Source organism: Aphis gossypii, chromosome 1 (genome assembly GCF_020184175.1).
Source record: "Aphis gossypii isolate Hap1 chromosome 1, ASM2018417v2, whole genome shotgun sequence".
Taxonomy (NCBI): domain Eukaryota; kingdom Metazoa; phylum Arthropoda; class Insecta; order Hemiptera; family Aphididae; genus Aphis; species Aphis gossypii.
In genome coordinates this window covers 42,777,852-42,802,087 of record NC_065530.1, presented here as the reverse complement: position 1 = coordinate 42,802,087, position 24,236 = coordinate 42,777,852, and the positions used below count along the sequence as shown (strand labels likewise).

Genomic DNA, 24,236 nt, shown 5'->3' with positions numbered 1-24,236 from the left:
CGATAACCGCCACAGATGACAGCTTAAAATTGTTATCAGAAGCTAAAGAATGGTTCATGGATGGCAACTTTGTATTATCGCCTATGGAATTCCAACAACTATAATATGTAATACGGATTCAAGACTCAAGTAAAAACAATATTTATTACACCTGTATTTTGCTTATTAAAAAGAAAAACCCAGTCTAGTTACGAACAATTAATTAAAATTTTATTAGAAAAATGCAATGAGAGGGAAATTTATCTTGATCCTCTTATTGTACATGTGGATTTTGAAAAGGCTGTGATTGAAGCATTAAAAAATACAATTGGAAACCATATTTGTATTAAAGGGTGCTTTTATCACCTTACTCAAAGCACACATAGAAAAATACAGAATCTTGGACTTGAAAATATGTATAGAAATAATAATGATTTTAGTATATTTTGTAGAAAACTCGATAGTTTAGCATTTTTACCAGGGTCCTATTCCACCAACACACTTTGCAACTTTTCACTTTTCACTTTTCACTTTTCAAAATTTGCAAAGTGCGAAGTCTTTTCATTCCAAATAAAACTTAAATAGACTTTGCAAACGATGGTAACATTATGAAAATTGTGTTACCACTTTTCATTTTGTTATCATATTGTTATCATATTGTTAAACAGCTGTTATTACTTATCATTTTTTATTCGGCTTAAAAGTTAAAACCAAAAACTTAATTGTTAGTCTGTTGTCTGTGTTTTTAAGTTTCTAATATTTATTACGTTTAAATTAATTGAAGTAAGTATTGTCTGTGAATAATATATACTTGATAACATGATGAAAATTAAAACACAAAATAAACTTATTCTCTTGAATGCTATACGGGAAAGAAAAAGTGTATTGTTTGGCAATTTTAAATCTACATCAAATGATGAAAAGGTGGAATCTTGGAAAAGTGTCCATAACATAGCCCAATCATTACAACTTGCAACTTCTGATCGTTCTTGGCAGTTCACTAGGGACAAGTTGTATGGACTATGGAAATGTCGCACTTTAGTAAGTACCTACCTATAGCTTGTAATTATATATTTATTAGGATTAGTAAAGTTAATAATCTTTAATTGCCCTTGATTAGATATAAGTTAATGGTATATTCACTTTATTCTGTAGGAAAAGAGGGATAATAAGAAAGGTAAGTTCACTGGCAAGGCGGGAGGAAAAAAATGCCAGTATGATGATGTTGATCTAGCCATACTAGATATTTTAGATGAAGATTCGGCAATAGTGCAAGGTTTAGGATTGCCTGGATCATCAACATTTGCTGAAAGTAATTTTGTATTGGTTTTATAGTTTAAGTAGTTATATTTATGCTTGTTGTTTATATGATAAATAGTGAAATGTTGATGTTGTCTAGTTAATTATGGTCTATTAATTATAGAACTGCAAAATTATTTCCTTTGAAAAATAATAAGTAGGTAATATTAATTAATTAATTAATTAATACTAGGTACTTAGTTAACTTTGTATTATGACCTATATACTTACAAATAGCAAAAAGCATTAATAGTATTTTATAAAGTAGTAACTTAGCATCAATCTAATGTCAATCATTTTTAACTATTTAGATAATACTTCTATTGTTAAAGATAACAGTCTCTTACTGGACACAAATATGATACCTTCAACTTCTGACTCAACTATTGGTAATACCTATACAATGTCACTATTTAAAAAAAAATTATTTTTTGTTGACACATTATTTTATGAAATTATGTTATTGATTAATTTACAAATATAAACCATGGCGGCACCAAATGCTAATTCACTCCCCTGATATATATTCCTATTTGTACCATTGTATTAGCATAATATTTTTTTCATTAGATAAGTCCACCATTACAACGTCTGAAACTTCCAGCAGTAACCCACTAGACTGTCAAAAAAATATGAAAAGGAAAAAAGGTATTCACAAACATAATAAAAATGTTTTTACTTTGGCTAAGCTAGTATTTACTGTAAAATCAATTCTTGATAACATATATATGGTAGTTGAAATATAAATATAATATATATTTGTTGTTTGCTACATATTAGAGTCATACATTCATATAATATTATGCAAATTACTGTCAAAAAATTACATTTAAAAGGCTTCTCGACTTGATAAATAATATAATATACACTTATATTATTTTATTATTATTACACATATATTCAAAATTTATTTTTTGTTATCTTGTTTTATATAATTACCAATTAAATAGTAGAAGTAATTATTACAGTGTTCAAACAAAATAAATTGTTTTATGTTATTCCTTTGTTTTCAGCGTTATTGGATTTTTCGAATAAAAAAACAAAGGCTGACAATGAAAATGACCGAGCTGAACTCATTAAAATTGAAATATATATAAGAAAATTGCAAGCTTTGAAATTAGAAAGGGAGTTAGGATTACAGCCATCTATATTTACTAAAGATTTAGTTAAAGAAAGTTTGATTCAAGAGGTTGAATTGGTAAATGTGCCTGTTTTAGATTTAGATGCTTCAAATACTTCAATAGATCTGTTTGGTGAATTTTATTTTAGTGTTTTTGCTTGTGCTTTTAATAATGCTTATGCTGTATGTGTATCATACTATGGGTGAACTCTGTTGTATGTCAAGTCATACTACAGTGTAGGTATCGCATTGTGAATGATTGCTTGAAGTAGATAACAGGTGTAAATGTACGGTTCTTATAGTTATAAAATAATCTTTTTTTTGAAACATACTGGGTGGTTGGTAAACTGTTTTGTATCAAATTCAAAATCACTAATTTGTATGGAGGGCGATTTTTTTATTGTGAACCAGTCAATATCTCGGTGGTAAGTATTTAGAATTTTAAAATAATTTTTTTTTAACTTTCTAGGTTGTATTGTTTTATACTGTGATAATTTTGACAATTTTACCATATTGGTCATAATCGATAAAATATAGATGATAATAATTAATAAGTAATAAGTACAATAGTTATACTAATTATCTAACAGATTAATGATAATTAGATATAATCATATTTTTATTTAATAAATTAAATGTGATTGCATGTAAATTTTGGATAATTCATAAAATAATTGGTTTGTGTATATTTTAGAGCATTTGTGGGCAGTTTTTTTCTTATAAATGCATGCTTATATAACAATTTATTGTGGAAATAATTTTAATAATGATACTTAGGGTGGTGCTATATTTGTTCTGTAAAAATCTTAATATATCTGAACATCTCTAGGAAATGGTCAAAGATTTTTTTCAAAGTATGAATTTCTTCAATAGATATAATTAAACAAAAATGTTGTTAAAACTGAAATTTGTGTAATATTAATATAACATTTTTAAAAGTTCAAACATTGAAAAAGTGCTCTGACGGTTCTCTATGTTCTTATTTTTACAGCATTAAAATTGGACCTTTGTTTTTATATTATGGATTGCATGTATGTTTTAATATATTTTTATTATTTAAAGTACAAATATTAGGTACACTTCTGAAATAAAAATATGAAATATCCTTTATAAATTATAATTAATATGATATGAAGATTGATATTAATACTTATTATCTACATTTCGCTTCTTTAGTATTTACATCAGAAGACTGTTGCAGATTAAAACTTAAAATATATTATATATACATTTATATTTTAATAAAGAAAATTTTATTTTGAAAATTGTGTATTTTATTTAACAATACCTTATTTCTACTATAATTTATTATCTTATTATTGTATTATATTATATTTAAATATTATTATTTATGATTAAAAGTTAAATGCTTTAATATGTTAATTCACCTATGAAATTTTTATATTTACAAAGATTCTTAGTTAATAGTTATATTTTTTACAAATATAACTTGAATTATACCCTACGCCTAAAATAATCTAATAATGAGTTAACCCTATTCATGCCACCAACATTTGGGGCCTCTTCTTGATACTCTTCGTCTATGTTTTGGAAGTTGTCTTCTTCATTATATACATACTCCTCAGTTGGTTCATGGTCAATTAAACATGCAATATTATGAAACACGGCACAAGTCATCACAATCATACCACTTTTGTATGGTTGTGTTCGAAGATGGTTCAAACATGGGAATCTTTCTTTGAGTATTCCATAGCTACATTCTATTAATCGTCGTGTAGATTTATGTTTGCGATTGAACCGTTGTTCAGTTTCATCATTAGGGTTTTGATGACGGGGTGGAATAAGCCACTCTTTTAATGGATATGCGCTATCTCCTAAAAGCACTGCTCCGGGAAATGGTCTCCACCCACTCTCAAATGCAGCAAATACATTAGTATTTCTTAATACTCTGGCATCGTGTACACTTCCTGGCCAGTTAGCGTCTACTGCATAAAATTCATGGTTTGGACCACAAACCATTGTCACATTGATTGAATGGTTGCCATGTCTATCGATATATTGTTCTTCATTTAAATTTGGCGCATCAATATTGATCAATGTACCATCAATGCAGCCAGCTACACTAGGAAACCCACCTTTTTCAAGGAACGTCGTTGGTATTTTAACGGTGTTGTTGGGCCACTTGACAATATTTTGGAACATATGAGTAACAACCGCATTAACGACCCTTTGAATACACCTACTGACAGATGAAGTTGATATTCCATGAGTAGCTCCAATACCATGTTGTTGTGCACCATTGCCGAGCCAGTTCAATGTAGTCAATAGCTGATGTTCTGCTGTGATTGCCTTATTTCGAATACTCGTATGAGTTAGGATATGTTCAATCTTACTTAGAATAAACGCTACTTGATTTTTGTTAAGTCGAAAACATTGACGGTACTGACGGTCACATAAGTCAAAGTATACTCGGTCTCTATATACTCGTAGAGGTCGTTCGTCATCATAGCCATCATCATTTAAGAGCCACTCTAATCTTAACATAATAATTATAATCCTAAACTTTAATAACGGAATTTATATAATATGCACAGATGTACTTTATTATAACTGTTTCAACTAAATTGTTTTGTTAAAAAAAATCACTGAAAATTATTGTAGAGTAAAATTTCTGTTTGCATTTTTTATCAATATTTAATGAAAAGTCGAAAAGCTTTTCATCAAAAAATATAATGGTGGAATGAAAACATAGAAAACATAACGAAAAGTGGTAAACTTTTCAATCCTCACTTTTCACTTTGCATTTTTCATTTTCGATTTTTTGTGGAGCAAAAAAACAAATGAAAAGTGAAAAGTGAAAAGTGAAAAGTTGCAAAGTGTGTTGGTGGAATAGGACCCAGAAAACAAAGTTTTAGAGGGAATGGATTTTTTAAGAACAATTATGCCACCGGAGGCTGTCGATTATTTTGATACCACGTATGTCCATGGGTCTTACAGAAGTGTTCAGCATAATCCGAATAATGGTATCAGACTTCGAAATATTTCACCGCTCTATCCACCATCAATATGGAATGTCTATCAAACTACCCTTGATAATGGACATCGAACTAACAACGTAACACAAGGGTGGAACCATCGTTTTTCAAAATTAGTAGGTCACAATCATCCTTCTACTTGGTCATTAATAAAGAAAATGAGATTAGAGTTATCTTCAGATGAAACAAAGTTAGCCCAACTCGTAATAGGCAATTTAAGTAAAAAAAAACTTATGAAAAAATGCAAGAAAAATTGCATAAAATATGTAGTGATGGCTTAACACAGCGGACAATAGACGAATATTTAACGGCTATTGCTTACACAATACGATTATTTTAATTATTTATTTATTTATATTATATTTTTAAATTGTAAATTTTAACTTTTTTTTAACAATTATATTAATTGTATTCAATTTTAACATAACGGACAACGGATGAATATTTGACAGTTATTGCTTATATCCTCATATGATACTTGATTTAAAATTCGTCTTTTTTATCCGTGGCTTTTTTATTAATGGATTTTTTATCCGTGGCTCTTTTGTCGGTGGCTTTTTTATCCGGTTACCAAAATAACCACTGTCTATAATGAGGGACTAAAATTTATTTTTCAATCCCGAATCCGTAAACTTAGAATTAAAACGGACAAAAAAGAATTGTTCAGATAAGAGGGTGTTAAAGGTTCGACCCCTCCCAGAAATTTCGAATTTATATCATACAAATACATGTTTCTGTACCTATTACTAACAAATTAATGTTTAAAAATACTTAAGTTTTAAATAGTTTCATAATTGAAAATCTGTAAACTTTTTGTTAGGTCAGGTTATGTTAAATTAAATAATTAGGTATGAAAATGTATAACCTAAACCCCCTCAATTTTTTTTTGTGTACGCGCCTGAAAATATTGATGAGCGAGATAATGTACAAGTTCAACCAAAGTCATAATAAAAGTTTTTGAATGTGATGTGTTCCAAATATATTTATCTTCTCGACTTCTCCTAATTAGTGTACCCTATAATATGAAAAAACTAATAATGACTATAATAAATAATATTAAATAATATTAAGTTTATCAAAAATTAAATTAAAAACGTTTAACCGTTTGACATAATTTTAAAAATGGTTATTATATGCTTGTAGACTATAGAATTATTAATTAAAATATGAAGATTAATCAAATTTAATAGCTAGGTATGAAAAAAATTTTAGAAACTTATCAGCCAACTTACTCTTAGTGTTTGCTATTATAGATAATACTATTGTCTATTATAGTCTGAAGATCGGGAGAGTCAACTGTATGCTGATGTGAAATCAATTAATACCTACATAAAATAAGTTTTGGGAAGTTGGGAATCAATTCTCTTCATGGGCAATGGTGATTTTTATATTTCAACAAATTAAAAAAATATATATATTTATGATTTTTAAATAAAAATACATACTTGTTTTGACATTTTTCCTGAAATGAAATTAACATTTCTAATTTAGTTAACATTTCCAACAGGTAAAAATAATAATTAATTCAATACAGTTCAGTTAATTTTAATTTTTGATTTAGCTAAAATTGATATTTAGCTAATTATTAATTGCATATTTTTATAATCCATGAACCTTTGATCATATTAACAAATAACATTAATCATGTTGTATCATTATTGGCGCAGTTCTATAACAATTTTAACCAAACCTCATCTTCAATTAATATATTTATAAAAAATACAAAAAATTGGGGTGGCTTAGTGGATTACAATAATTTTTGAGGGGCCATTGTTGGTAGCGTTGGTACGCAACTGTGTATAATATTATGAATTATGATCCAACTATCCAAGCAAAGTAGAATGAATTTCAAATGATCCATTTTATTTATTTCAATATTTCATCTCTCTTGGACTTAACAATTTAAGTATAAGTGTATAACCATAGAACTGGTATAACTAAATAATAATACCACGGTACCAAGGTTCTTAACAACATTGACAACCGTTACTCACTTCAACAATTTCTACAATGATAACAATTATTCGAGAACTCAGAACATAATAATAAATTAAATTGATAATATAGGTATTTTCGTGTTTAATATTTTTAATGTTGTGATATTTTTTTTCCTTTTTTTTTATTTTTTTTTTATTGTTATTACTGTTATTAGTTATTACAAATTTGCTTCGAAACGCTTATAATTAATTTGCATCGAATTGCTTATTGGACGTTGAGTAATAATGATTTTCAACGTCTTATTGGTCATTTGACCAAACACATATTCATTCGCAGTTAAACTCATATTTTTTGTACAGAAAAAGTAAGTAAAGATCTCATATTGTGTTTACGATTTGATTATTTTTATGCGCATCATTAATTTCGTAGACAATAGAAACGTTGTTATTGGCATTTTTTTAATTTTTCGCGTACATTAACTTATACATTTTCAACATTCTAAAAATGGTGTATTTAATATACTATGGTACGTTATTTGTTTTAATTGCTTTATATGTTTTCTTTATTTTATTTATATCGAATTTAAAATCTTTGAGTTAGCATTATTAATTTATACTAATTGTAAATTAAAAATGATAAATATTTTTACATATTATATTTAATTTGTATTTTTTTATATACCTACATTTTATTTGATAGGAGCTTGTAAAAATATTAGTAGTAGGTTTATAATTTTTGTTTTTGTTCTTTGTTTTTATATATAAAGATTTAATTTAATTTTTAATTTAACAAAAAAAAAAAAAAATTGCAAAACTTTTTTTTATCAATAATAATTTGTAGTTTATGAGTTTTGCTATATTTTATATTAATTATACACATTTAATAAATCCAATTTATTATTACTAAATAATCATCAATGTTGTTAATTGTTCAAATATTTAAATAATGATTTTACTGGTTAGGTACCTATGTGTTATCTTTTTTGTCTCTACTAATATTGACTTTGTTGTTGTGTAGTTAAATTGTAATCAATAGGTAATGAAAAAAAAAAATATATTTTTTTTTAGAATTTTCTCATGTGTATACCTATTTAGTATATGATATATTTGTAACTGTTAAGCACTAAATAGTTAGTAAATTATTTGATGTACTTTGATTATAAATTAATAAAAATAATTATGTTAATCACTAACTCGATCACTAATCAGCTATCCGTTGTGTAATATGATAAAATGTTTAGAACTAAGTCATTACAATAAGTTAAGCAGTTAATGATTAATATTACTTTATTGAAGTCTCTAGATTCTAGATTCTAGAAGAATGTTTCATTTAATTAAGATTGTAGTTATTTATAAGAAATTAGTAGAATTTGTAATACCTAAGAAAGAATTGCACATTTTGATACTCTGTTAATTGTTTTCAGTTTTTTTCTTTTGACATTATAAATTAATTTGGTTTATTATTTCACTTATCTTAAATTTAGCTTAAATTACGTATAAATAATTTTAAATAATAACTATTGATTCAATTTTGTATGTTTGCATTTTACCTCGCATTTTACATATTACATAAATATTTTTAAAAAATAGATTCCATTTAAGATTTAAATTATAAACATCAAAGAAAATATCCTAAAGCTTAAAAAATTAAAATCTATAAAAATATTTTAATGTTAATAATTAAACTATTATTATGGGGTTACCTGTGGTCTAGTGGGTCTGAACCACGGTTATATATAAATAACCGTGGTCTAAACTAATGTTCTGGCACGCATGGTCTTGGGTTCGATTCTGAAGTAGCTACTTGGCAATTTTGTGTGTGGTAGCTGCAGGACTCTGAAGCAAGCAGGCTAGTAATTACCGACTCCCTGCCCAACCTCTTGGGTAACTAGACTTGTTTAGTTTACCAAGAATCATCTTTGACACCTTGACATGTAAAATTGGGCCAGTACCCATAAAGTAGCATGTCACTTAGAAGGTAAAAAGAGGATGTAAAACCGTTGATTTATTTTGATTAATTTAATTAAACTATTATTATAATTATTTTTCTATAATTTGATCGTTTATTTATTCATATTTGGTGCTTTAGTAGGATGCAGTTAATTATTTTGGCATTGGTTTAAAATTTACATGATAAAAAGTGCTCACTCAATTTATTACATTTAATAATTTAAATTCTGCTTTAAACCGCAGAGTACCTTCTATCATACTTTCATGATCATGAGTATGGTGATTATAAATTGTTAGGGAAAAACTATTTGAATAACCAAATATAAAATGGATTATTTGTATATTTTAGGTTTGTTAGATTTTAGTATGTAATAAAAATATGTCGATAAAATTATATTTCATAGCCTACAAATTATATACCTAAGTAAAAGTTATAAGTCTTAAAAAATTTGCCTTAATGTCTAATTTGTACAATTTTGCCACCATCTATTCAAATATGGTAAAGGTATTCCTTAGAGTTATTTGTACCATATTTCATAAATTACATACAACATGTCTGTATTCACAGCTGTGTTAATAAACATTATACATTTTTCTGCTGGGACCTAATTTTTAATGATATATTTTAAATAAATTAAAAATGTGTAGCTTGTATACTGATAATCATAAACAATTTTTGTTTGTCTGTATTACTTGTGTTAATTTTATTAAATTGTTTAATAAATTTATATTGCTCAAATTGTATATTTTGTTTTGAAAGTTATTGTTTCATAAAGTTGAGATTAAAATTATAATTCAATCTGTTCTTGTCTGTATTTATTAGTACTGCCAAGCATTTTTGAGAAAATTTTTGAAATCATTTGCATAGTACTATGTAATTACAGTTTAAATGTTTATTGTATAAAGTATTTTATTAAATACTTGTCTTCTTTATTTTGTACATTTTTTTTTTTGTATTTTAGTGTTTTAAATGCCACAACATGAAGTCTACAGCAAAACCAGATTATGACAGAAGATTCCAAGAAGATCTTGAAAAAGCCCAAGCTTTAAGTTTGGAAACCTTGGCTCTTGAAGAGTTTCGAAACCAAAAGTTAAAATCTGAATCTTCAACATGCAGTGAAAAAGCTGTAGTATCGACATCTACATTTCAGACACGTTCAATGTCTATTACAGGTTTGTATAAAAGTATTGAAAATAGAAATCATTAGCTAAATAGTTTCTATATCATTATTAATGTTCTTCCTATTAAATATTTATTAAAATTTGATATATTAGACAGGCTGAGTTTGTTGTGCATATATTAATTAGTAATTTCTAATTACTATAATAATCAATTTTAATATGTTCAAATAAAAGTTTTTTTTGAAGTTTGATGTAGGACTACCAATTATATTATTACAAACAAATCTATATTTATACTAATATTAATAATTAGGTTATTTTAAAAATTTGTCAAATTATATTTAGTACATTAAATTAAAAAAGCAAAAAAAATTGTAGTAAAAAAAAAAAAAACTACTGGTTATTTTAAAATACATCCAACTAGTTAAATTAGTATCAAGTTATCAGAGTAATTATTATTATTAATATTATTGATAATGACATTTATTTTGTTTATATTACATAGATTAGAGTAATTATTTTTAATAAGCTATTAATTTTATAGTGCTAACTGTTATAACTTTTAAACAGTTTAAAATAAATATGAGTTTAGAAAAGAAACAATTATAATATCATATGACACTGTTCTCATTAATATTTTTCACAAACAATCTCTATTTTAATGATGCATTGAAAATTAATTTATAAATTGTAATTTGTGTTTTAATTAATTTTATTTTTAGAAAAAACAGTTAACTGTAATGACTTATCTAGATCACGGCCTAGACCGGGATCGTTTAACACAGGTACTATAATTTGTTATGACTCAATTGTTTTATATTTTTGCAAGTTATTAAAGTATAATTAACTTTTAATTCTCTAGGTGAACCATTATTACCACGTATAAAACCACCACCACGCCGTAATACTACAGTCATTCCAAAAAGTTGTACTAATGATTCAATCAAAGATTTATTTAGCCTTGACTCACCACCAATCAATGATCTCATGAACAATTTGGAACCATTTAATTTTTTAGATGGGTAAAAAATTACTAATTATTAAAATATTTTTTATAGTCATCTATGTACACATTTTTATCTGAATATGATGAGTATAATATTAAAAATGTATTAGTTCGGCTTGAGAAATCACAAAACATCTACACCTCGTTATTCTATGCTATTAAAATTTATTAATTTCTGATTACTTATGTTTGGTTTTGAACATCATAAACATCCTGTTTTAGTATTAATTTTTCCAACTAATCTCTAGATAAAATCCTTTTGTATATCCTAATTTTAATTTAGTTTTCATTTTTTCTTCTCTATATAATCCTTTGTTGTTCAAACAATACAAAAAATGATGAATTACTGGACAGATATTTGAGAATAGCTTGAGGTGTGATAAAGTGGTATGAATCTCGCTGCTACTATGCAATAAATACATTCTGATTTAGTGTATAATAAAGTAATTATAAACCATAGTGGGTTATAAAAGAATTCTGTTTATTGAAGACTAACTCTTTTGTGTTATAGGAATAAAAAGCCTCATACCAGTAGTAGTAACTCAGCATTCCAGAATCTAAGTGTTAATACAAACACGCCAAATGTTAGTTCAAACCAAAATCAATTTAGTGGGTCACATGATCTTAAACAAAACTTAGATGAATTGTACCAAGGTTATTTCTCTCCAAACAATTTTACTGGATATCCTACTGGTTACCAAATGACAGTTCCTCCTCAAACCTTCTGGCAAGGGCAGACCATCAGTAGCTGGTCTTCAAATAATGTTACTCATACTCAACAATTTACAAGCAGTGCAAATAATATGCAAACACAGACTTCACTAGTTGGGATGAAACCAGAAATTTTTGCTCCAAATCTCATAAAAAAACAAAACAACAATAATCTCATTGATTTGAACTTTTTTGATAGTAAAGAAAATCCCAAGGAAAAATTTTCAAATGTTAGGACTAGTGTTCTTGAAGATTTTGACCCACTTCTCCATGGACAATCACACATAAGTTCTACTGAAGAGGAAGACCAAAGTATGTTTATCTAAATATTTCAAACATATGCAATTATTATTTATGTTAATAATTTAAATTTTATAGTCGATAAAAGCGAGTCTTTATATGCTACATATGACCCGTTTGATTATATGTATTCTCCATCGGTCTCTTCTCAATCATCAGATCCAATTTATGCTGCTGTTATAAAAACACCAATCAATTCACCTCCACCATTACCACCTAGAAGTTCTTTGACTCCAAAAGAATCAAAAGTAAATAATTATTAATATTAATTTTATTAAAATAATTGATTAAATTAAATTTTACTTTAAATGTATTTTAGGCATGCAAGAGTTTAACATATGAAAATGTTGGTCTAGTAAAACGACCTTCTGTGTTTTATGATCCTGACATGGAAGCATTTCATAAGATGGTCAAGGAAGTTAGAAGTGCGTACATTTTACTATTTATTTGTGATTAAGCATTGATATAATTTGTAAATAATTTTACACTTTCAATTTAAGGAAAATTTATTTATACTGATCCAAGCACAAATGAAGGTATAGTAGTGTGTTCAAAATTTGAAAACAACCTGCATCAGAACACCAGTACTAAATTTATAGTTCACTGTGAACCAATCAAGAAAACACCAATTATATTTACTTGTGATGGTATGTTTATTATATTTTTAGTTTTTATAAATGCATATTTTACCTATACTGTGGATAACTTTGTATTGGTTTTTAATTAGTCGGAAGTAGTGTTGAACACGTCATATCACATGTAATTTGTGAATTAGATTTGGAAGATGCGCATCCTAGTGATTATTTTCTTAAAGTAAAACAATTTTCGGAATATATGCTGCCCATGAATACTCCAGTCATTAATTTTGAATTTGTTCATGAATGTATTAAACTTGATAAAGATGTCGAACTCGCACTTTTTCATAAGAACGATGTTGTTCATATTTATGCTAGACAGGTAAAACTATTAAAATTGTTTATTAAAGAGTATTCTATAAATTATATTATATTTAATTATGTTTAGGCTCAAGACGATATTCATGATAATGAATTGGGGTTGAGTGATTTGTGTCCTAACGAACCATCTCAGCCGATCACACATGATACTTTGAAAATCCTTCTTGGTAAATACTATTATACTGAAATAAAATACTAAAAATTAATTTACATTAAATTTAATTATATATTGCATTTTAGATACACTTGATGGCGAAATCCTTAAAATTCAAGATCATGCTGTATCTCTTTTTAAAAAGCGAACTAAAACACCATTACAGCCTACCGGTGTTCAACAAGCAGTGAAAGCGTTAATTGCTTTCTTAGGCAATATTGAACCATTAGACATCACTTTGACATTAAATAATTTTGTTTTGTCGTGTAATGAAATTTCAAATGTTATACAGGTATTTGATACTAAAGAAAAATTATAGTTTATTGATATTTTTTTATAAAATGCATTGATTTTATTTTTTAATAGGATGTGTATGGTTCGCGAACTGAAGTGATTTCAGATGATGGCTCAGATTATTCTGTTGTTAGGTTGAAATTCAATGAGACTGAAAAAGTAGATCATATTACTGATGTGTGTTTAAAAATAAAAGAAAATGTGCAAACATTAATTGAAAATTATTGTAAAGCTTTCAAAGTTGATTTCCAGTTAAATTTTAACTCTTCACAATTAACAGGTATAACTTAAATCTAACCTGATGATTTGGTAGTCATTCTGAGATGATAACAATTATTATTTATTACATTTATATTTTATAGGGACTAAATTGTCTTCAAAAATACCAGATAATGTTGTGATATACGTAAGTTGTTTGCATCGATTATTTTCTTCATGGAGTCATGATGAATATTTAATTGCTGCTCAAATTTATCACGGTACAAGACCGATTGGCAATACAGTGCTTTCCAAAGCTGTTACAGCTGAGCATTCAATTTACAAGCGTGTTGTTTTTGAGTCTTGGTAAATTTTACTAGCAAATAATAAAAATTGTTTTGTTTTTAGAAACTGTTAGTATAATCATGTTTTAGGTTGGAGTTTGAAAATATGAGTTTATGTTTGTTACCAAGAGAGAGCCGTTTGGTTTTAGTTGTGTATGGCAGAACATTTAACACAGAAGGTCAAGATACTTCAGCCACTGTTTCTCAAACAGAACTTGGATGGGGTTCTATACAGTTTTTTAATGTTGAAGGGTTTGTGATTTAATTATATAAAAAGTATTCAAATATGTAATTTATAATTTTATTTTAGAGAATTTTCTCAAGGTAAACATTTGTTATCACTTTGGCCTCCATGTGCCGATAAACGCCTTGGTCCAGCACCATCACCTGGTACACACCCATATAGCCATTCACACCCTGTTCTTAGTATGTATACCAACTTCCAAAAACTGTATTATTACCAATTAGATTTCAGTGACACAAATGTTCTTTTTTCAGGTATTGAAATCCAAGAGTTTGATTTTAAAATATTTTTTCCTCCTGAGTTTCAAGATAATCATATAATTAAAAGTGAAAGTTATGATTTTACAAGTTTAGACTTAAATACTCAAGAACAGTTATTACATATCATTTATCAAGATACTTTCACTAGGTAATATTTTGAAATTAATATGGCTTAAAAAATAATAATTTATGTAACACGATTATGTACAGACCATTGTCAGAAGATAGAGAAGTTTTGTGGGAAAAGAGATACTATCTTTTATCAAAGCCTATTGCCTTACCTAAGGTATTATTAGCCGCTCATAGTTGGGATTATGCATGTTTGGCTGATCTGCATTCAATGCTCAACTCTTGGTCACCCATTGAACCTTTAGATGCATTACAGTTATTCTTACCATGGTAAGAATTAAACAAAAATAATAAAAAAAATATTATCTTATTAAATTTTTTTTTTGTTCAGCTTCCCTGATAATGAAGTGCGCCGTTTGGCTGTCAAACGAATAAGATTATTAAGTAATGATCAATTAATTGATTTTCTTCCTGAACTGGTTCAGGCCATAAAGCATGAAACTTATGACAATTCTCCTTTGGCTGAGTTTTTATTAGAGAAAGCTCTGTCATCACCTACTATTGCTCACAATCTTTATTGGTTTCTCATTCAGCCACTTCCAGGACAATCGCCTCAGGTTTGTTTTAAATGGACATTATATTCTTGTTCTATGTACATTTCATCTAAAATTGTTTTTAAGTGTACTACAAATTTAAATTTTAAATAAAATGTATTTGAAAATAAAAATAATACATATTGTAATTTTGAAAACTTAGAATTCTTATGACATTCATAGTCCTGATGATAAAACAGTGAGTGAGTCTCGGTATTATAGAAGATTGCAGTTATTGTTGAGGGCATTGATAGCAACTTGTGGTGAAGCTCTTAGAAAGTGTTTTTTGTCTCAACAGCTTTTAATGAAGGTACGTTGGAAATAAAAAGTAATTTGTATGATAAATATTTTAAATATTTTAATTTTATTTACAGGAATTATATGATACTGCAGAAAATGTTAAAGCCAGCAAAGAATCTCATAGACTTAAAGTTCTGATCCAGGATTTAACTAATATTGACCAAAGTTTAAAGGATATTCCCACTTGTTTACCCCTCAGTCCAAGTATGCAAATTTGTGGCATACAAATTAAGTCATGTTATTATTTCCCTTCAAATACTTTACCATTGAAAATAAATTTTAATTGCTTGGAACCAAATGTCTCAATTCCAGCTATTTTTAAGGTAAGAAAAGTATCTGTGATATTAATAAAATCATGTATCAATATTATATAGATAGTATTTAATATAGGTAAAGAATATAATTAAGATCAAAATATAGCAATTTTCAAACATTTTGTAAATTATCATATAATAATATACATAATATATGAGTTGATTGGTTAATAGAATCCTGGAATAAAGTTCTGATTTGTAAAAAGTACAAGTAAAAAGTGTGTAAAAATTACAATTATTGAGTCAAACTATAAATTCAAAAATACAAATTATTCGATTTATTTTTTAAAAAATAATTAAAACATTTTTATTTTTATAATACCATATTGCAGTGTTTCTCAACCTTTTTAGTGTCACAACCCTCAAAAGAGATATAAAATTTGCTCAATCACTTTGTGACCCCCTATTTATACAAAGTAAAAGTTTATAAATACCATGTGTAGTACCTAATTTAAACTTGTCACAGATATAAGTATTTTTTTGTTCGTAATTTTGTAATTTCTTTTTAAATATTTCATGTTTTTTAATACATATTTTGCCAAAAATAAGAACACAAATATTTACATATTTTGACTTTTTTCTTACTAATCCGAGTCCTAGTTATATTATTTATCTGATAAATTGTGTTACCTAATATTAATTACTTTTTTTTCTGTACAGGTAGGTGATGATTTACAACAAGATATGTTAACTATTCAGATTATTAGATTAATGGATAAATTATGGCTAAAAGAAGGACTAGACCTAAAAATGGTAACATTCGCTTGTGTTCCAACGGGTGAAAAGAGAGGTATTACAATTATTATGCTTGTCATGTTAAAAAAATAATTTTTGCGTTGTCTTATCACTATAACAATTTTCTATAATTAAAGGTATAATTGAAATGGTTACAAATGCAGAAACTTTAAGAAAAATACAAATTGAATTAGGATTAACTGGTTCATTTAAAGATAGGCCTATAGCCGAATGGTTGGCAAAACATAATCCATCTGCTCTGGAATATGAGAGAGCAGTTGCAAATTTTACAGGTAAAAATTATCATAATAATGGGTTATTATTTGAAATGTATTAATATTTTAATATATCTTAGCATCATGTGCTGGATACAGTGTTGCTACATATATTCTCGGAATATGTGATCGTCACAACGATAACATAATGATGAAGACTACTGGACATCTGTTTCACATTGATTTTGGAAAATTTTTAGGAGATGCACAAACATTTGGGAACTTTAAAAGGTATTTGTATACCTTTACACATGTATATATTAGTATTTTTTTTTCTAATTTTTGTTTTTATTCAGAGATCGAACTCCATTTGTTTTGACTTCTGATATGGTATATGTGATAAATGGTGGTGATAAACCATCTACAAAGTTTCAGCATTTTGTTGACACATGTGTTCAGGCATTTAATATTGTCCGCAAACATGGGAATTTGTTATTGAATTTATTTGGACTGGTAATATAATATTCTTTTGTGTTTTGATAAAATAAATATTAAAGTAATAAATTTAATTTAATTATTATATATTTTATAGATGGCGTCATCTGGAATACCTGGTGTTACAATGGATGCCGTGAATTATGTACAAAAAGCTCTTCTCCCAGAATTGTCTAATCCAGAAGCAGCCGCTTCTTTTGCTCGCATGATTGAAAATTCAATAAAATCTCGTTTTACCCAATTTAATTTCTTCTTACATAACTTGGCACAAATGCGATTCAATAATGAGCAAAATGGAACTGAATTATTAAGTTTTGTTCCAAAAGTATACACGTAAGTAATCTTATTGGTTAATATTTAAAATATTAAATGTTTATTTTATTAACTTTTATAATTTGATTATTTGTCATAGTATGGCACAAGAAGGAAAAATTGTTTGTGTTGAAGTGTATGGATGTCAAAAGCGATATGATCCTGAAAAATATTATGTGTACATTTTAAAAGTTTTTCGAGAAAATCAAAGGGATCCTTCATATCTGTTTAGGTCCTATAAAGAATTATCAGAATTCCAACAAAAATTACTACTATTATTTCCTTTAGCAAAATTTTTAAGGTGATTATATTTGTTATAACATTGAATTTTAAATATTCAATGTTACATAATATTATAAATCAATGATCTTTTACAGTTTATTGAATACTAGTATTCATATGGGACGATCACATATTAAACAAGTAGCCGAAAAAAGACGTGTGGAAATACAAAATTTTTTAAACACATTATTTCAAATGGCTCCTGAAGTTAGCCATTCGGATTTGGTATACACTTTTTTCCATCCACTCTTAAGAGATCAACAAGAGGCCAGTATTGAAGATACTAAACTCAAAGGTTAATACTTTAATTTTCTTATAATTATATAGACTGTAAGAAGTTAATGATTTTGAATAAAGTGTATTTTATTAAATTGGGTTGTTAGCAGTAAGTTATATGATTACAATTTATATTGTATTTACAGAACCAAAGCAACAAGGTTATGTCAGAGAAAATCGTATATTAGGTCAATTAAAATTGACATTACATTATCAGCGTGGTGCATTTATGGTAAGTAATATATATATTATGTGAGTTTTAGAACAGATGTTGTTTTATCTTACACCTAAATCAAGAGAAATTTAAGAAAAATATAATGAGATTTTTATTTCTAGGTCAGATCAGGTTAAATAAATTTAAACATGTAGTTAAATACTATCTATTTTTTTCTAATTTTATTTTCTTGGTTTTGAAAAAGCTGGGAAAATTTAAGTTTCAATTGTTTATAAAAATGATACTTATGCATTTTTATTATTTATTAATTGCTATTAAAAATATTCTGCGTAAAATTCAAAGCTATAGCTTTTAATTTTGAGTTAAAATAAAAAATAAAATCAATTTTAATCAAAAACTGGTTTTGTATTAGAATTCCCAGTTTTCTGTTTAATCTTAGTTTTGTTTTTAGATGTTTTTACCGATTTCTTGGAATAGCAATCTGAATTTTTTACTTTTACTCTCCTAAGGACCAACAATTTTCTAGCAGGGATCAATCTCTCTCTAAGATGAAAATCATTATTTATCATATAATATATATTATAGTCTTATAATGTAAACAGATATTTTAAAACAGTAATTTTTTTGTTTTGTAAAATTACGATTTTACATATATTAGACATTTTAGGTTAATTGAAGATAAATTATTATTCTGTAAATTTGATAATTTTTATCAAAAATCTTAACATAAATCTACACTCTTTAAGTTAATTGATATTTATAACAGAACAATTATTTTAATACTAATTTTTAACCAAAAATAATGAATTGCTTTTACTTAGATCATGGTACACCATGCAAAAGACTTGCCGCGCATTGCAGGAAATCAGGAACCATCAACATATGTCAAAGTGTATTTGTTACCTGATCATAACAAAGCAACTAAACGTAAAACAAAAGTTGTTAAAAAAAATTGTTATCCATCGTTTATGGAAATGGTAAGGTGTTTCAACGTTTTCAGTCTCCAAAGGGTATAGTAGAACAATAATCTCTCTGTTTTTTCTTTAAATTTAGATTAAGACAAAAATTGAAGTAAAGTATCAAGTTAAAAATATAAGAAATAATAATATGTAAATTATTAATTATAATCAAGGCTCATAAGATCATGCACTTGCATATCAATCTGGCTAAGTCATATTTAATGCTAGATAGATGATATAGAAATTCATTTAGAGATACCATAATTAAATATTTAAAGTTTTATTTTGCATATTTTTGCATTTAAATTTGCATTTTTACACTTTTTCCTATTTTATTGGGCATATTTAGTGTATTTTTGATCAACATTTCATAAAATATTTGTGAATTATCAATTACTACATCATACAATTATTAAAAAAAATGCAGTAGTCATCATTTTATTCTGTTAAACAGTGTATCGTGCCTACATAAGAAATTATTAGTGAAAAACATGTTATATGAAATAGTATTATTTTCTTGATATTTTTACAATGGTTTCTTCTCGAGTTTCATCTATTTCGGTTGTTATTGTGATGTGTGTGCACACTGCACGTGTATTGTTCAATTCATGAATATCGATTAAAAATCTTCAAATATTACTAATAATTTCTTCTTTTATTAAACTGCATATTTTAAGATTTTTAGTTCGTAAAATTCACATTTCAATGCATATTTTGTCAGTTTTTAGTGCATAACTACATACTTATTTAGTCATTTTTTAGGACATGAACTTATGAGTCCTAGTTATCATCAAGTTGAAATATAGCTTTTTCTATGACTATATTATACCAATTTTTGATATTTTAATCCTAAGATAAAAGAAAATAATTAAAAAAATTAATTAAGAGGACACTAACCAACATAGTTGTATGTATTGTCTCTGTCTTACAAACATACAAAATAGCAAAGTTGCGTTCAGTAGAAGTTATTTTTATGTCGTTAATTTTAATATTATAGTGAATTGTCTTATTAATTAAGTTAAATGTAACAACATTATATTTATATTATATTACTATATTTTTATTATATTTACATCATATTATATTATAATTAGCATTAGCTTTTTTTGATATTTTAATTCTTAAAAGTTTAAAGCAAGTTATGAGTATTGTAAATATAATAAGTTAAAAATGCTCATATCTAGTATAAAAATTAAAAAACTTGATAATCAGACAATTTATTTTAATATTAAAGCTAGACCAAAATTGGTGCTACTGAATGTTAATTTGTGGTTGTAGTATCCTCTTAACAAAAATTGGTTTACAGTAAAAAAATTAATCCTCATTTGAGATAATTATTATTTATTATGATATAAATATAAATTTGTTTTACTCTAATTTTTGCTTAATATTCAACAAAATAATTATATAATTAAATCATAGAGTATGTTTTTCTAAATTTCCCACTGGAGGCTATTTTGTAGTTTATTAATTTGTTTTATAAATGTTTGGTTTCCTTTTTATTTTATAACAGTAATTATTAAAAATTAAAAATTGAGTTTTATGTTTTTTTTAGTTGGAGTACAGAATGCCATTAGATGTGGTCAAGTATAAAATTTTGCAAGCCACTGTTTGGAGTCACGACTCATTACAAGAAAATGAATTTTTGGGTGGCATTATCATAGAACTCCATAACATTGATTTAAATTCGGAGACAACATCCTGGTACAATTTGTCAAATGTTCACAGGTGACAGTATGGTGTTTTTTAATAGTTCGACAAGTTTCGGCCATTGTGATGAGTTTTTGTTATTTTTTATCTTTTACAAAATATAATTGTTTTTTGGTACTAAAACAATAATATTTTTAAAAATTCCGTAGTTAATTTGTTATTCAGATGTTTAATCTTAACATTGATAATGTATTACTTCTTAATATGCAAATTATTTGTTGGTACTAAAATTGCATTTTGGTGTTGGGTTCAACTTCACTTCCTGTTCTTATTTTATGTTATCGTGTATTGAGCAATATTAAATTTTATAATTATAACTTCCACTGTTGATCATATTTTTTTTTTGTAATTATGGTTAATAAGTAATTGTCTAATTATATATTTGAATTTTAAAGTATATCGAGCTTTGAATTTGAGGTATATTGTTAAATAAGACATACCTTCTATTCATCATTATTGTTATTTTATTCTCAAAAATTATTGTACCGCTATAATAGAAGAAAAACATTTCGTAGTATGTAATATTTATTTTTCCACTAACCTAATTGAATAATTTTGAGTTTTGACTGGTTTAAAGTGGTAGACTTAGTAAATTTTTTATTTTTTTGTACATACTCTTATGATTTTCATCACAGCATTTATCATACTAAGATATTTTTATCACTGTGTATCAGCTTTATCATCCTCTTATCGGCTGTTGTTTTTTTTTTTTAAAAGTTGACTAATAATTTGTCTAATCTTCTTGTGATTGTTTTTAGTTTATTTGTCATTATCAAATTTATTTGTTTTGTATTTGTATGGTTTATGTTTATATTAATTTATATTTTTACTTTTATTATTATACATACTCATGCATGGTTAATTATTTATCTTTTATCTTATAGTAAAATTAAAGTGTTTCGTAAAATAAGCAATTTTAACAAAACAAATTCCATACATACTTATTTATACATATATACATATTATATGGTATGTGCAGTCGAATTTAATATATTAACACAGTAACTTGTGTTAAAATATGCATGGTTCATCATATAGTTGGCAAGAATAATTATTTCGGTATCTTATTTTGTTATTTTTTATAATAAATAATGATTAAACTACTCATATGATCATAAATCAACTATTGAGATTATTCAATTATTATTCAATCATTCTTACTATTTTTGACGAATATTAATAATGTCTGTGGCTGAAATCATAAAGTAATGTGAGAAAATGAATTTTATTTTTTTAAATTTTAATCATTAATTAAATATATTAAAATATATTAAATTAACATTATTTTAAACTCTTTATCATTGATTTCACACTTTTCCGTTTGTAAACATTATATTTTCTTGTTTTTGTTTTATCGTTGTGTTATTCTATTAATTTATTAAAATTATGTTTCAGCAAAATCCTTATTTAAAATTGTAACATACTATTTTTTTTTTTTTTTTATTTTGTTATCATATGTATAACATCTTAGGCAATATATTTTACATCTTTATCATTGACCATTCTACCAAATTGAGTGTTTGACTTACAGGCAACATTAAAACAAAATAAGACTGATAATATGTTAATACATTTTGATCATTTTTTTTTTTATACTTTTTAAATTTTATCTAAAACCAGTGATTTAATCTAATTATTTTACTATTGAGTTATGTTAATGTTTGAACTGTTTATCATTACGTGTAATGTGTATATCATTGCAAGTTATTATTGATACATTTGCTAGATTTTTAGCAGCAGCTGTTTAAAAGCAATCTCTTTTTTGTTTTTGTATTAATATTTACTTTAATAATGTACAATTCAGGTTATATTGTAACAATGGAGACCGATCATTTTATTATTCAGGGTGTGTGTATTTTATTTCATTGCTACTTTTTGTGTAAAAATAAAAAACATAATAATATGATATAAATATATTTTTATAAAAAATAAAATTAAGATCTAAATATTCAGTTTAGAGATAACATTCATATAATATTATTTATTAATTTATTATCCAATATCAATTTCACTATTATCATATCGTAATGGACATTTTTATATACTTTTTTATTTTTTAATAATTTTTATTATTGATTACGTATTTTTTTTTTGTTTGTTTATTTGGTATGTTTATGTTGTAAAGAAATAAGAATTTTATTGTTGCTTGTATAATTTAAGACTTAAATGTTTTTTTTTTTTAAATTGTTTGTGTGGCTGTAATAGCTTTTTAGATTTAAATTTAAATGTAATCTAAAATATTATATTTGTATAATAAACTAATTAATTGTTTATTCTCATTTTAAACACTTTTGAATATTTGATGTATTGTTTTGTAAATAATTATTAAAAAATTAAAAATAAAGAATTGTGAATGATGATTAGGTTGAGATATTACTATGTACTATGAATGGAAAAGATTCTAAAAATATTTTAATAAAATATTCACTATGGCATTATACTTACTGCTAAGTTAATTTTGGAAAATTAAAAAAATATTTATTTTTATTAAGCTATGTAAATATATATCAGTTATCAACGATTGATCTATCATCAAACTTATATAGGTATCTAACAATGTATTCTATGGTTATTGTTAAAAGTTTTTTTTGATGTCTTAATTTTTAATTTTGTAATGAGTTATGAGCATTTTTAAACTAATATTTTATATACACACGGCTATGACTAGCTTAAAAATTGAAATATCGTAAAAAACCCATGATAAAACACAAATTATTCTCCAGTATATGATCTAATATTCGAACTGTAAAAGTCGATGTTGACATAAAAATTAATATATATATATAATATATACCTATACACACAGAATGATTCAAAATTTGTGTTACGGCTATTTTATCATATAAGTATTAAAAATAGAGAAAAATGTGTACCTAACACAAAACTTTTTTATTTAGACTATCTTATTAGATATTTTTATCTTATACGATT

The 24,236-nt window shown here is 25.8% G+C and overlaps 3 protein-coding genes across 8 annotated transcripts; 2 read left to right on the top strand and 1 right to left on the bottom strand.

Moving 5' to 3' along the window:
* The first annotated feature begins 12 nt into the window (after positions 1-12).
* On the top strand, positions 13-3,657 carry LOC126550286 (uncharacterized). 3 transcript variants are annotated; one of them, XM_050201499.1, is made up of 5 exons: positions 13-1,020; positions 1,135-1,291; positions 1,590-1,667; positions 1,849-1,926; positions 2,292-3,657. In XM_050201499.1, the coding sequence occupies exons 1-5, from the start codon at positions 799-801 to the stop codon at positions 2,603-2,605; spliced, it is 849 nt and encodes a 282-aa protein (XP_050057456.1). In that variant the 5' UTR covers positions 13-798; the 3' UTR covers positions 2,606-3,657. The 3 variants fall into 3 exon arrangements, with proteins under 3 accessions (XP_050057456.1, XP_050057459.1, XP_050057461.1); XM_050201502.1 differs by lacking the exon at positions 1,590-1,667 and having other exon boundaries at positions 665-1,020; XM_050201504.1 differs by lacking the exons at positions 1,590-1,667; positions 1,849-1,926 and having other exon boundaries at positions 665-1,020.
* Positions 3,658-3,853: 196 nt separating this feature from the next.
* Positions 3,854-4,903, bottom strand: LOC126551400 (putative nuclease HARBI1). The gene has a single exon (XM_050204582.1). The coding sequence runs from the start codon at positions 4,901-4,903 to the stop codon at positions 3,854-3,856; it is 1,050 nt and encodes a 349-aa protein (XP_050060539.1).
* Positions 4,904-5,261: 358 nt separating this feature from the next.
* LOC114124237 (phosphatidylinositol 4-phosphate 3-kinase C2 domain-containing subunit beta) lies at positions 5,262-23,745 on the top strand. 4 transcript variants are annotated; one of them, XM_050201475.1, is made up of 30 exons: positions 5,262-5,510; positions 10,244-10,454; positions 11,126-11,188; positions 11,266-11,425; positions 11,921-12,432; positions 12,499-12,668; positions 12,740-12,845; positions 12,921-13,067; positions 13,148-13,377; positions 13,444-13,543; positions 13,617-13,822; positions 13,897-14,104; positions 14,187-14,388; positions 14,457-14,618; positions 14,677-14,792; positions 14,865-15,018; positions 15,081-15,269; positions 15,331-15,556; positions 15,696-15,842; positions 15,907-16,155; positions 16,807-16,936; positions 17,019-17,174; positions 17,237-17,387; positions 17,453-17,609; positions 17,689-17,924; positions 18,004-18,204; positions 18,281-18,480; positions 18,608-18,693; positions 19,458-19,613; positions 21,151-23,745. In XM_050201475.1, the coding sequence occupies exons 1-30, from the start codon at positions 5,280-5,282 to the stop codon at positions 21,325-21,327; spliced, it is 5,439 nt and encodes a 1,812-aa protein (XP_050057432.1). In that variant the 5' UTR covers positions 5,262-5,279; the 3' UTR covers positions 21,328-23,745. The 4 variants fall into 4 exon arrangements, with proteins under 4 accessions (XP_050057432.1, XP_027843226.2, XP_050057436.1 ...); XM_027987425.2 differs by lacking the exon at positions 5,262-5,510 and adding an exon at positions 7,454-7,696; XM_050201479.1 differs by lacking the exon at positions 5,262-5,510 and adding an exon at positions 7,735-7,858.
* Positions 23,746-24,236: the final 491 nt, after the last annotated feature.

Bases quoted from the DNA above. Each gene is read 5' to 3' on its own strand.
- LOC126550286 (XM_050201499.1), top strand. From the start codon at position 799: ATGATGAAAATTAAAACACAAAATAAACTTATTCTCTTGAATGCTATA. The intron at 1,292-1,589 runs GTAATTTTGTAT...TTAACTATTTAG, and splicing joins ATCATCAACATTTGCTGAAA to ATAATACTTCTATTGTTAAA. The intron at 1,668-1,848 runs GTAATACCTATA...TTTTTTCATTAG, and splicing joins AACTTCTGACTCAACTATTG to ATAAGTCCACCATTACAACG.
- LOC126551400 (XM_050204582.1), bottom strand. From the start codon at position 4,903: ATGTTAAGATTAGAGTGGCTCTTAAATGATGATGGCTATGATGACGAA.
- LOC114124237 (XM_050201475.1), top strand. From the start codon at position 5,280: ATGGATTTTTTAAGAACAATTATGCCACCGGAGGCTGTCGATTATTTT. The intron at 14,793-14,864 runs GTATGTATACCA...TTCTTTTTTCAG, and splicing joins CCATTCACACCCTGTTCTTA to GTATTGAAATCCAAGAGTTT. The intron at 16,156-16,806 runs GTAAGAAAAGTA...TTTTCTGTACAG, and splicing joins CAATTCCAGCTATTTTTAAG to GTAGGTGATGATTTACAACA.